Source organism: Myotis nattereri (assembly GCF_964212035.1).
Source record: "Myotis nattereri genome assembly, chromosome: 15".
NCBI lineage: Eukaryota > Metazoa > Chordata > Mammalia > Chiroptera > Vespertilionidae > Myotis > Myotis nattereri.
In genome coordinates this window covers 14,825,402-14,838,319 of record NC_138090.1, presented here as the reverse complement: position 1 = coordinate 14,838,319, position 12,918 = coordinate 14,825,402, and the positions used below count along the sequence as shown (strand labels likewise).

The 12,918-nt window shown below is 47.3% G+C and overlaps 2 protein-coding genes across 2 annotated transcripts in view; one reads left to right on the top strand and one right to left on the bottom strand.

Annotated features, from left to right (window-relative positions):
- Nucleotides 1-273, bottom strand: part of WWP2 (WW domain containing E3 ubiquitin protein ligase 2) — a 119,723-nt gene extending 119,450 nt beyond the window's left edge. Inside the window, exon 1 of the mRNA XM_081107031.1 lies at nucleotides 224-273. The gene's annotated coding sequence lies outside the window, so the exon portion shown is untranslated. The remainder of the gene's footprint in view (nucleotides 1-223) is intronic.
- Nucleotides 274-3,230: 2,957 nt separating this feature from the next.
- NOB1 (NIN1 (RPN12) binding protein 1 homolog) lies at nucleotides 3,231-12,918 on the top strand. Its single transcript, XM_081108396.1, has 9 exons — nucleotides 3,231-3,333; nucleotides 3,417-3,549; nucleotides 5,540-5,670; nucleotides 7,921-7,992; nucleotides 8,202-8,330; nucleotides 8,431-8,622; nucleotides 9,310-9,407; nucleotides 10,622-10,766; nucleotides 12,186-12,918. The coding sequence occupies exons 1-9, from the start codon at nucleotides 3,271-3,273 to the stop codon at nucleotides 12,453-12,455; spliced, it is 1,233 nt and encodes a 410-aa protein (XP_080964522.1). The 5' UTR covers nucleotides 3,231-3,270; the 3' UTR covers nucleotides 12,456-12,918.

The following is a 12,918-nucleotide window of genomic DNA, read 5'->3' as shown; positions in this document are numbered from 1 at the left end:
GGAGCAGCCCCCGCGCGCAGCCCGCGGCGCGCCCACCCCTCCAGGGCGGGAGCCGGGACACCCCTCCTCGGAGGCCGGAACCGCCGCGCCAGGCCCCTCCCACAGGAAGCCACCGCCCCCCGGCGCCCGGGCCGCACCGCCCCCCTGTCCCCCGCGAGCCGCCGCCACCCCAGGCCTGCCCCGCACCCCGGCCCGCCGCACCCCCAGCGCCCGCGCACGCTACCTGCCGCGCGGCTACAGAAGCGGCGCCCAACTCCTCTCTCACTTCCGCCTTCCAGCGCCCGCACTCGGGCCGGGTCACGTGGCCGCGCGCGGTCACCTGACCCGGAAGAGGCTGGCCGGGCCGCAGGTGTGGGACAACCGAGGCCGGGCCTGGGATCCTCTGCCCGGGAGGAGGCATTCTTATCCTCTGCGCGTTTATTTTTTATTTATTTATTTATTTATTTTTTCCTCTGCGCGTCTAAAAGTCGAAGCTTTTCCCACTCGCCGGAGTGCTCGCTCCCCAGCGATCAGTCGAGGACTCACTAATGCCGGTCGCTTACTCCTCCCACCCACCCCGGGGTTGGATCTATCGTTAGCCCCACGTTACAGGTGAGAGGTAGCTATTTAATCGAGTCATCAATAGTTGTAGTCCTGGCCGGTGTGGGCCACTTGGCTGGAACACTGCCCAGTACGCTGAAGGGTAGCGGGTTCCATTCCCCATCCTGTTAAGCACGGGGTCTCATAGCGGCTGCATCTTCCGGTTGTTCTGGAAAGTAACTCGGGTTTTCACTGGCACGCCAGCAATGCCTTCTCTCTCTCGGAAGACCTCAGTGAGTTATACATTGTCCAACATGTATTTGAAAGTGTTGTTCATGCAAACTGCTTTAAAGGGACCAGATTTTCCTAATAATGTTTGAGATTTCTTCACTTTAAAAAAAAACAACAACACAAAAAAAACAGGAGCTCCACAAAAGTGAAGTGTTTCCATACAATGATGAACAAAAATAGATCCAGAGACAAATGGCAGCGGAGGTAGGGGGGTTAGAGAGCAACCAAAGGACTTGTGTGCATGCATATTAGCATCATCAATGGACACAGACACTGGGGCGGTGGGGGCCTGCCTGGGGTGGGAATGGCGGGAGGGGGGTGTCAATGGGGGGATGCGGGAAAGAGACATATGTAAAACTTTAGACAATAAAAATTTTAAAAATTAAAAAAAAATGTGTTTCGTGGCTCACTTCACCTCTGAGAGACCCTGTCCCCAGCTACCCAGTCACCCTGTGTTACACCAGGCATCACCCTTCTTTCCCTGAACACCCTGCATGGATTTTCTTCATTTTTAAAAAATTTATTTATTGATTTTTAAAGAGCGATACATCGATTTGTTGTTCCATGTATTCGTGCATTCATGGGTTGTTTCTTGTATGTGCCCTGACCAGAGATGGAACCCACAACCTTAGTGTATTGGGAGGACACTCTTAACCAACTGAGCTACCAACAAAAATATTTTTTAAAAAGAAATAAAAACTAAAAAACACACGTGATGAACTGGAAAATTAGAAAAAGCCTCCAATTGGACAATTTAAGCAGGGTAGGTAGGGCAGGAGCCAGTCAGTAGCTCTGGCAGTTGAAGAGGTTAAGTGGTAAGAGCAGTTATGTGTCTGGAGAAGGAAAAAGGATGTGGGTAATGGCTACAGGCACTGAAGGATTTTTGGAAGTGGACGCATAAGTTATAATTGAGGGGTAAGATTGGAGGGAAGACTTGACAAAGAAGGCATGGGGATAAGCCAACATCGCTGAAGACTGGTGACCGAAAACTCGATTACCATTCAGCCAAAATTCACCAGCATGAATTTGTCATAGGCCAGACCTCAAAATGATGAAATCTCAGGTTTGAAAGGGAATTCGGAAATCATCCCGGACCCCTCAGTTCGATTGAGCAATGAGTGATTTGCTAGTCTATAGTGCACCTTGCTTAGGGCAGTGGGGCAAGGATATTAAAGTAAATAAGACATAGACCCCTGGCTCCAAGTTATTCAAAATGAGATGGGGATGCTTACGCATCCGTCACTATAGTGGCACGGCGATGTTCAACAGGCGTGCCGTAATTTGTAAAACATGCAATACCCGACGGTTTAGTCATGGGCACTGACCTCTTTTCCCTTCGATTGTCAAACCAAAAAATGACAACAGCCAGCACAGCAATAGCCATCTGGTGTGAATGAGTCAAAATTATACCTATTTTTTGTTATTGTCAGATCAGCAAAACATGTATTTTTTTTGGTGCGCTGCAGAATTTTAGTAATTAGCTTGTGCCATGAGATGAGAAAGGTTGAAAATCACTGCTGTAGCGTCATGATTGAGAAAGTGGCTCGGAGTCGCTTTGCCTGAGTGTTAACAACCATTTACTAGCCATGATAGCTGTATTGAATTGTCTCAAGTAGCTATCCCTTGACTGTAAAATAATACCTACCTTATGGACTTGTGATCATTAAAGTAGGTATTGACTTTTTAACAATGACAACACACACTGGCTTTACATGTTCTTATCCAGCAAAGCTCTCATTCAGAATTGAAGGTCAGATAAAGAGCTTCACTGATAAGAAAAAGCTAAAGGAGTTCATCACCACCAAACCAGTATTATATGAAATGCTGAAAGGTATCCTTTAAGAAGAGGAAGAAGAAGAAAAAAGGTAAAGATACAAATTATGAACAACAATTACATATCTATCAACAAGTGAATCTAAAAATCAAGTGAATAAAAAATCTGATGAACAGAATAAACTGGTGAATATAATAGAACCAGGGGCATAGAAAGGGAGTGGACTGACAATTGGGGGGGGGGGGGGGGTGGGAAGAGACTGAACAAAAATCGTGCACCTATGGATGAGGACAGTGGGGGGGAGGGGGGGGATAAGGGCAGAGGGTGTGGTGGGAATTGGGTGGAGGAGAGCTATGGGAGGAAAAAAGAGGAACAACTGTAATAATCTGAACAATAAAGATTTAATTTTAAAAAAATAAAAATAAAATAAAAGTTAAAAAAATAAAGCGCTAAGGCCTGGATGCTGAAACCTATTTCCTCAGGTATCTCCCCCTCACACCCCCAGGGTTCGGCCCCGCCCCCAGCCCCTGGCCGGCGCAGTGCGCATGCGCACAAGTAGCCGGAGCCGATTGGTGCCGGAGTGGCCGCCAGGGGGCGCCGCTCAGTTGCGGCCGTTCCTCCCGGCTCCCGAGGCCGGAGTGGGACGCAGGGGCACGCGCAGGCGCGCTCGGGGTCGTCTAGCCAAGATGGCTCCGGTGGAGCACGTTGTGGCGGACGCCGGGGCATTCCTGCGGGACGCGGCTCTGCAGGTACGGGGAGCTCGGGTGGCGGGGAGCAGGCTGTGGGCCGGCGGCCCGTGCGGGGGCGATGAGCTGGGCCGGTCTCCGTGCAGGACATTGGGAAGAACATCTACACCATCCGGGACGTGGTCACCGAGATTCGGGACAAGGCCACGCGCCGGCGACTCGCCGTCCTGCCCTACGAGCTGCGTTTCAAAGAGCCCTTCCCGGAATACGTGCGGCTGGGTGAGTGCCTCTGCCCCGGCGGCCCATGGGCGGAGCCGGGTCCGGGGTGCGGGTGGGGCCCCTTGATCAGCAGCTGGTTTAGGAACCTCAGGTTCTCGGGAGGCGGTGGGAGGAAAAGCTTCCCGATCTGCGTCCGCGGGGTCTTGCCAGTGACTGGCTCTGCCCTGGGTGTGACACTCGGACCGTCTCGGCCTCGATCGCCTCGTGTGTAAAATGGGAGCAATAACAGCGCCCGCCTCCGCGGCTGCTGGGAGCGTTCAGTGAGCTCTGCCGCTCAGCATAGTGGCTAGTGCCTGGCAACCATTCGGTGAGTTTGTTTGGATTAAAAATAAAAGAGCCTGGATTTCTTACTCTTGCCCATGTCTTTTTTTTTTTAAATATATTTTATTGATTTTTTTAAAGAGAGGAAGGGAGAGGGATAGAGAGTTAGAAACTTCGATGAGAGAGAAACATCGATCAGCTGCCTCCTGCACGCCCCCTACTGGGGATGTGCCCGCAACCAAGGCACATACCCTTGGCCGGAATCGAACCTGGGACCCTTGAGTCCGCAGGCCGACGCTCTATCCACTGAGCCAAACCGGCCAGGGCTCTGGCCCATGTCTTTTCGGTAGATCAGAGTGGGCATTGTTTTGGATAATTGTTTCGGAAATGGAGGCCAGGCTCAACTCAGAAAAACAAGGGGTGGCCTTCGGCTTTCCATTAGTCCTGAAGGAAACGAAACACTTACACTTGGCTTGGGCGTCAGCATTGATCTCTCCCTGGGGATCCAGGTGCCGGCGCCCAGGAAAAGTCCCGAAACAAGTACACAGGACGAGTGTGGATGGGAGCGTTGGAAGGGGTCGACCTCAGCAAACGTACCTCAGTCAGACTGAGGACGTTTTTAGCAAAGGCCAGCTTAGGGAGGACCCTAATTAAGTGAATAACAATGTACCTACCTAGATAGTTTCAGTTTAAAAAATCTGGCTCTCCAAAGAAATTTCAATCGTCGTACTGTTGATAGTGGGCTCTGTTGACTATTGAGTTTGCCGACCACTGTCCTAGGTGACTGGAAGTGTCTGTGGGGTTTCGGGGCTGATAATGAAAATGTTTGCTACGCTGTTCGTTTGTGACTCTTCTGTAGCTTTTCCCACCAACTTACTGTGAAAGCTTTAAGGGGGAGTTACTGCATCTTTCCGAACAAACACTAATAGCATGTAGTGGGATTTGGTTGAAGGATGACATGCAAAGCTTTTACCACAGTGCCTCGTGTGAGATACTGCTAGTAAATGCCCAGTGCAGTTGCTGCTGTGAATTGGTGTCCGCTTTTAGGAAATGTAAGCAGTATAGTTACCGTCCCATGTGACCCATGTGACGGTGTAGCACAAGACCCCTTTCTGTTACTATGTCAGAAAATGTTATTGTGCATGTTTATTGTTGATGTCTCAGGAGAGTAACAATAACAGCCGCTGGCATTTACAATGTGGTAAACATGGGGGGGGGGGTTGTTATTTTAATACATAAAAACTGTCCAATATGTATTACAAAGCAACCAATAATTTTTTTTTTTTTTCCGTCATAGACTACAACAGATATTGGCCGGATTAACTTTCCATCCCACTTTGGAATCTGGTCATCCATTCTATTAATCTCAATTGTTAAACATCAAAGAATTTTAGAACTGGGAGAGAAGAGACCTTCTATTCTGACGTAATACCAAAAACTCATCATTTGCAAATATCATGCTAACTTTGAGTGCCTTCCTATTAACTTTGTCCTCCCGTTCCTCATCTGTACTCAATAAGGATATCACAGTAACCTAACTGGCATGAATCTTGGTGGTAGAGAATATAGATGTCAGCTATGATTAGAAAAAAGATGAGGAAATGGATGGTAGTCTTAAGAGGTTTTTCTTGACATATTGATCCTAAGTTCTTTTCAGACTTTCATTATCTTTATCTGCGGTCATATGACTTTTTGCCTCTAAATGAAGTTGAGACTCTTTTGTTTACAGTGACTGAGTTTTCAAAGAAAACTGGAGACTATCCCAGCCTCTCTGCCACAGACATCCAAGTGCTGGCACTTACCTACCAGCTGGAGGCAGAGTTTGTTGGGGTGTCACACTTAAAACAAGAACCAGAAAAGGTAAATCGGGAGGACTGTTGGTTTTTGGGGTTGTTGTTTTTTTGTCTTGACTTTTTTATTATGGGGGGTATCAGATACACAAAAGTAGAGGGAATGGACCCTGGGTCCCCACTGTTCTGCTTCCACGGTTATCAACTTACGATCTGTTTTCCTCTCTACTGACCCAGCCCTTTTGAACTTAGACATCATATTTCACTGATAGGTGTGTCTCTTTTAAAAAATAACCACAAAACCATCCTTATTATATACCTATAACATTCTAATAATAACTCCCTAGTCTTATCAAAATAACCAGTTAGCATTCACATTTCCCAATTTTATAAAAATGTAAAAATAGCTTATTTGTTTGGATCGAGTTCCAAATAAGGGTCAAACATTGCAGTTAGCAAATGTGTGTAAGTCTTTTGATTTGTAGGTTCTTGGGAAGATTGGTTAAATTTGGAAAATGCAGAAAGTGTGAAAATAAGTGACATTCTCACTTTTTTTAAACTAGAAATTTTTCAGAAGCAAGAGCACTAGGTGCTTGTGTGTTGTTGGTTTTTTTTGTTTGTTTTGTTTTGTTTTAAACCCTGACACCAGAATTCTGGGTTCCTGTTGTGCTTTTGGGGACTTGGCCGCCTTGCCCAGGTTGAAGAGACTAATCCAGGGGTGGGCAAACTTTTTGACTCGAGGGCCACAATGGGTTCTTAAACTGGACCGGAGGGCCGGAACAAAAGCATGGATGGAGTGTTTGTGTGAACTAATATAAATTCAAAGTAAACATCATTACATAAAAGGGTACAGTCTTTTTTTTTTTTTTTAGTTCATTTCAAACGGGCCGGATCCTGCCCGCGGGCCGTAGTTTGCCCACGGCTGGACTAATCTATCTGTGCGTGGGCCCTATTGGCTCTTTCAAGGTCAGAGAAGTTGGGGAGCCAGATAATTAACCTTATAATAATTCATTTCAAATAGTGCTGACAAAGAATTGCTTGCTCTCCTCTGCCTTAAGTCATCAAAACCACAGTGGGCTCGTGTTCCTATACCTGCCAGAACTGTCTTCAGCTTGTTTTCTTTTTGAAGCCATGAAAATACATTTTTTTTTCAGCTTGTTTTCATGTAGGTTTAGAGTCCTTCACTCCAGAAAGTCTAAAAAAAAGTGATGCCTAAACTACAGACTTCTGCATGTCACTGGAATGTTTTATGGGTGTCTTTTTGGGGGGTGGGGGTGAAGGTGGGGGAGAGGTTTGAATGGAGTAGTTGTACTGACTCAGTGACATACCTGGGTTTCTGTTTGGCATCCACCTATTCCTAAATCTTAGAAATTGACTTTTCCTGCAGCCTTTTGGGCAGGACTTACGTATTTTGTATCAGAAGCTTTAAAACAGCCTATCTTTTCACTAAGAGCAGTTCACTCTTAGGCATTTATCCTAAGGATGTAACCAAAGATACCTTTGAGTTGCCCGGCCGCGGTGGCTCAGTGATTGAGCGCCAACCTGTGAACCAGGAGGTCACGGTTCGGTTCCCGGTCAGGGCATATGCCCAAGTTGCGGGCTCAATCCCCAATCGGGCAGAAGGCAGCTGATCAGTGATCCTCTCACATCATTGACATATAAAAAGATATATACAAACAAACAAGCAACGCTATTTTTGAGTTTATGGATGGTGGTGTTCGCTACAGCTTTATGGATAAGGACAAAAAAAGAAACGTCCCAAAGCGGTCATTTGGTGGTGGAATCGCGGAGTAATTACTCAGTCATGTGCCGCATAATGACATCTCAGTCAGCGCCGAACCACACGGACGGCGTGTATACCATATGGCCTCGGTGTGGAACAGGCTACACCACCCGGGTTCATGTAGGTGCATCCGTGATGTTAGCACAATGAGGAAACTGCCTAATGACGCATCTTCCAGAATGTGTCCTTGTCTTTAAACGGCACGTGACTGTATGTATTTATATTTTCCGGTTCTTTTTTTTTTTTTAATTTTATTGATTTGAGAGAGAAACATAGATTTGTTGTTCCACTTATTTATGCATTCATTGGTTGATTCTTTTATGTACTCTGACTGGGATCAAACTCACAACCTTGGGGCATTGGGATGATGCTCTAACCAACTGAGCTACCTGGCCAGACCTCCAATTTTTTTAAACACTGAATATCTTTTACTTCAGTAACCGAGGGAAAATATTGTTTTCTCTTTTAATTACTCTTCCATGTTGAATTTTCAAACTGTATTTCTTTGCTTAGAGCTGTCACTTTTTTCTTTTTAAGGCTAAAGTGAGCTCATCGATTCAGCACCCTGAAACTCCTCTACACATTTCTGGTTTCCATCTGCCCTCAAAGGTAATTCCTTAGACAAGTCATGTTCATCATGCCCTTTCTGCCACGAGTCACATCTCCACAAGTTAACTGTTTACACTGAACCAAATTTACCTAGACTAATATTATAGTTTGTCCCACCCTGTCTGGTCTGACTTGTATGTCATATATATCATATTATACGTAGCCCTCTCAATGTTCAGGTCTTAAAATTGTTATTATTTTAACCTTAGCCTAGACCCCCACGAGAAGCAGTGGAACATGAACACCCAGCCGGTGAGCCTGAGGACCTGGAATTCAGTTCCTTCATGTTCTGGAGGAACCCTTTGCCTAATATTGATCGTGATCTGCAGGAGCTGTTGGTAAGGCCCTGATGACTACCTTCTCCTGGTGACAGACAGCACACTAGCTTCTCCTTTTGCTCCTGTGGGCTGGAGGTTCATGAATTCTGTTATGTTTCAGATCGACGAAGGCGAGGATGTTCCAAGTGAGGAGGAAGAGAATGGGTTTGAAGAAAGGAAAGATGAAGGTAGTGATGACGATGGGGGGTGGATAACCCCCAGCAACATCAAGCAGATCCAGCGGGATTTTGAACAGTGCGCCGTCCCGAAGGACGTGCGGGTCGGCTGCGTGACCACAGACTTTGCCATGCAGGTGGGTGGAGGGCATCAGTTAGCGCTGGGCTTAGTGTCATACCTGTCCCTCCGAGGGTTGGGGGTCTGTACAGGGTTATTGTTCTAATGGTTCTAGAAACTTTGCCTGTGTTCTTCGGTAATTTTTAGTTTGCTTGGAGGCTAGAGAATCATAACATGACGGAATGTCGATGTGAGAGCAAAACATCGATTGGCTGCCTCCTGCCAATTACTGGGGATCGAGCCCGAAAACCAGGCGTGTACCCTGACTGGGAGTCGAACTGGCAACCGTTCGGTGCATGGGACGATACCCAACCACTAAGCCACACAAGCCAGGGCTAAGACATTAAACTTTAATGTTTTCATAATCTGTTGGTGCTTTTCTTTTACACAATGTTCTTTGCTCAGTTAAGTGCTCCGGGAAAGTATAGAGGGTTTCCAGGTCAGAAATGAGTATATTTGCTCTGACAAAATAAATGTCTCTGTTAAGAGACATTGCTGAGCACAGATCCCAGCTCTTGAGGTAACTCTGGGTCCTTGCCCTACTTTACTTATCTTGAGAGCCACCCTAAGCTTGCTTTTCCTTAGCAGAAGTCCTTTAGGAGCCCAACCAAGGTTTGTGAAGTTCCTTCAACTGTCATTATTCAGACGTTAAGAGAAAATTGAGTTGTGCTCTGAGTTCAGTGCTGCTTTAACTTGTTGGCTGCAGAATGTTCTGCTTCAGATGGGGCTGCACGTGCTGGCGGTGAACGGCATGCTGATCCGGGAGGCCCGGAGCTACATCTTGCGCTGCCACGGCTGTTTCAGGTACGTAGCTGATCATCGAACCCCGTGCCCTCTGCCGAACACTCTCTGCTCTTCCTGTCCCTTCTACAAACTTCCTGAAGGAGAGCCTTGCCTTGCGTACCTCATTCATATGTATACCGCATCCCACCAGGCAATGAAACCCCTGGGACAGACTGCCAGTGGCCGCCCACCTGAGAAATCGAAGGAGGCGTTTTTAGTCCTTATTGTAGTGGCATAGGATTTAGGGCAGGGGTCCTCAAACTTTTTAAACAGGGGGCCAGTTCACTGTCCCTCAGACCGTTGGAGGGCCGGACTATAGTTTAAAAAAAAACTATGAACAAATTCCTATGCACACTGCACATATCTTATTTTGAAGTAAAAAAACAAAACGGGAACAAATACAATATTTGTATTTGCATGTGGCCTGCGGGCCGCAGTTTGAGGACCCCTGATTTAGGGTGTGGGTTCTGGAGCAAAGAGCCCTCCTTACTTGGTGATAAGTACTGAAATACTTGCTGATGAAATGATGCCAGAGATTTTCTTTGAAATACATAAGTGGGAGGTCCATCGTTGGGGCTTTCATGGATAGAAAAGCGGCAAGGCCTTGAGGTCTGTCCTCAGCACCCACACCTATTCCACCATAGCAGCCTGTATGATGTGTCCTCTGTGATTCGTTAGCACATTATCGGCACCTCCAGAACCACCTCCTGGCTTAATGCCCAGGCTCGCATGTGGGGACACAGTATTTCGAGCTGTAATAATCCGCCCCTGAGAAAGCACGGTGATGCTGAGAGCACTGAACCTGGAGCCGGACTCCCTGGCTTTTTACCTGCCCTGTGAGCTGTGTCATCTTGAAAGCTGCCTTACCTTGCCCCCTTGTGTAAATTGAAGATAGTAGCAACCTCATAGGATTGGTTTAATATGAAACTTGTAGGCGAATGCCTGACCGAGCTCAGCAAGGATTTGTTGTTAAGGCGGCAACATGCTCGGTTTTCACTGTGTCATTTCCCTTCGCCTCAGAAATGCAGCTGCCGTTTGGTTGTCGTCAGCATGAGGCCGGAAGGCCTTGGTCTGTGACGTGTACAGTGTTTGGGGGTCTGAACAGAGAGATTGTTTAGACTCCCCATTTCTTATCGTTCCCTCCTCCTCGTGAGTCCTGTGACTCATCTTGTGCTCTGGGGACAAGGTTGGCTGCCTGTGGCTCCAGTCCGAAGCATCTGCTTTTATGTCTCCAGGACAACCTCCGACATGAGCCGAGTGTTCTGTTCACACTGTGGAAACAAGACCCTGAAGAAAGTCTCTGTGACCGTCAGCGACGACGGGACGCTGCGGATGCACTTTTCCCGCAACCCCAAGGTGCTGAACCCGCGAGGCCTCCGGGTGAGTGGCGTGTCTCTCCGCCTCCAGCAGCAGGGCCTAGGGCTGGGAAAGCGAGGCCTCTTAGCACCGGCATCGAAACGAACGGAGGACAGAAAATCCTCGTGGTTCCTGCAGGATAGCTACTGAGAGCCTGTCATCAGTGCAGATGGGGGTGAGGTTTCTGAGGAGCTGGCAGTTTAATGAGAAATAGCCAGTAATTCCAGGCAGTCTCAAGGGCCAAGTGCGTGTGGGGCCACAAGAGGGCGGTCATTCACAGGGCGGCGGGTAGATTTGTGCACGTGGTTGGGGTGGACCAGAGGGGAAGAGGTGTCCACATGCGCAGCACAGAAGAGAGGCCCCGCTGAGTGCACAGCCATGTGTTTGTTCTAAGGCATCGAGAGAGAAGGGCTGAGAGACAAAGGACCACGAGAGCGTAGCCAGCCTGGCACTGAGTTCTCCAAGTGGCCACTGCCTCTAATGCGCGAGAAGAAATTTTTTTTTACTTTGTATTTTGAAATCATTTTAGATGTATAGAAAAGTTGCAAAAATAATACAAATAGTGCCCACCCACCCTTCACTTAGATTTCACAAAGATTTTAATCTTTGAGGCCATATTCCAACTTTGCCACAAATTTCCTGTAACGTTATCATTAGTGATAAGCAACTTACGGAAAGATACTCTAATGCCGTGTAATACTGTTTCTCATCCAACTTCAACTCGTGGTTAAAGTACCTGAATCAGTTTTCACAGTGATGGTTGCCAAGTGGTGATTTTCTCATTCTGTCACTTTCTACATGAGCTGGCATTCTGCTGTAAAGAGGAATTTCTCCTCTTAATGTATTCATTTATGTGAGTATGGTCTGTGGACTTTTAGTCGTCAGGCTGTGCTCCATCACCATCATATTTACTTAGATGTTCACACTGTTTATAGAGGCCCTTCAGCCTGGCTTCTGCGTCCCAATTATTTGAACATTTTCCACTTTCCAGCATAGCAAGATGTTCCGACTCTTATAGTGCCCCTGTCCTGGAATCGGCCATTTCTCTGAGCAGCTCTGGGTCATCTTTATGAAGAATGGCTTTTAGAAGCAAATATCTTGGCACTTGTGTGCTCATTGTCTTAGGGTGGCGTCTCTGTCCAGGTGGGCAGAGATGGTGAATATATACATGTGTGTATGAATACACATGTACTAAAAATTGAATTTATAACTTAGGTTTCAACTGAACACTACAGAGTTCATTCTAGCCCCTCTCATCTGTGAGTTGAGGGGAGGATCAAGTGGGAAGATGCATGTCATGTGCTTAGCATGTAGCAGGCGGTGGATGAGACTACATTGATGTCATCCGCCTGCATCCAGAGCTGTCATGTAAGCTGACGTTAACAGGATCTGACTTGTATGAAAATGGATCAACGTCCTTCTAATGGCCTTTCTTATTTGCAGTATTCACTTCCCGCTCCCAAAGGGGGCAAATATGCCGTCAACCCTCATCTGACTGAGGACCAGCGCTTCCCTCAGCTGCGACTCTCCCGCAAGGCCCGGCAGAAAACGGATGTGTTTGCCCCTGACTATGAGGCTGGGGTATCTCCCTTTGCAGAGAACGACATCTCCAGCCGCTCAGCTACCCTGCAGGTCCGAGACAACACTTTGGGGGCCGGGAGGAGACGGTTAAATCCCAATGCTTCCAGAAAGAAGTTTGTGAAGAAAAGGTGAAGTGCAAGTTCCGCAGGCAAACTGGACAGCTGCTGCCGCTGCCAAGTTCTGGGATCTCATTTCCACTTGCATCGGGATGGAAAGAACAGGCCCGGCTCCTGCCTGCTTCTCATGACTCCTCATGTGGAGGGTGGGCTGGGTCTGCGGTTGGACTGGGCCATGCCTGGGCCCGAGAGCACCCAGAGCTGGGGTTCCTGCCATGTGGAGGGGGTTTGCTGAAAACAGAACCGTGCCCTGGATCGAACCTTCGACCTCAAAAGAAGGGAACTTCCAAGTGATAATATTTTTCTAATAAATGTGGTTGTAAACTTCTGTGCGTTTTCATTAAATAAGCCAAATTTTTCTCCTTAAGTAATTTGAAGGCTAACACTTGAGGTATACACCAAGAGCAAGCATTTAGATTTATCTTTTTGGGGAAGAAATACACTAAATTTGTTAAAATAAAACTAAGTGTTACCATTTC

Coding starts and splice junctions, on each gene's coding strand:
- NOB1 (XM_081108396.1), top strand. CDS start 3,271: ATGGCTCCGGTGGAGCACGTTGTGGCGGACGCCGGGGCATTCCTGCGG. Junction 5,671..7,920: donor TAAAACAAGAACCAGAAAAG/GTAAATCGGGAG, acceptor TTTCTTTTTAAG/GCTAAAGTGAGCTCATCGAT. Junction 8,623..9,309: donor CCACAGACTTTGCCATGCAG/GTGGGTGGAGGG, acceptor TGTTGGCTGCAG/AATGTTCTGCTTCAGATGGG.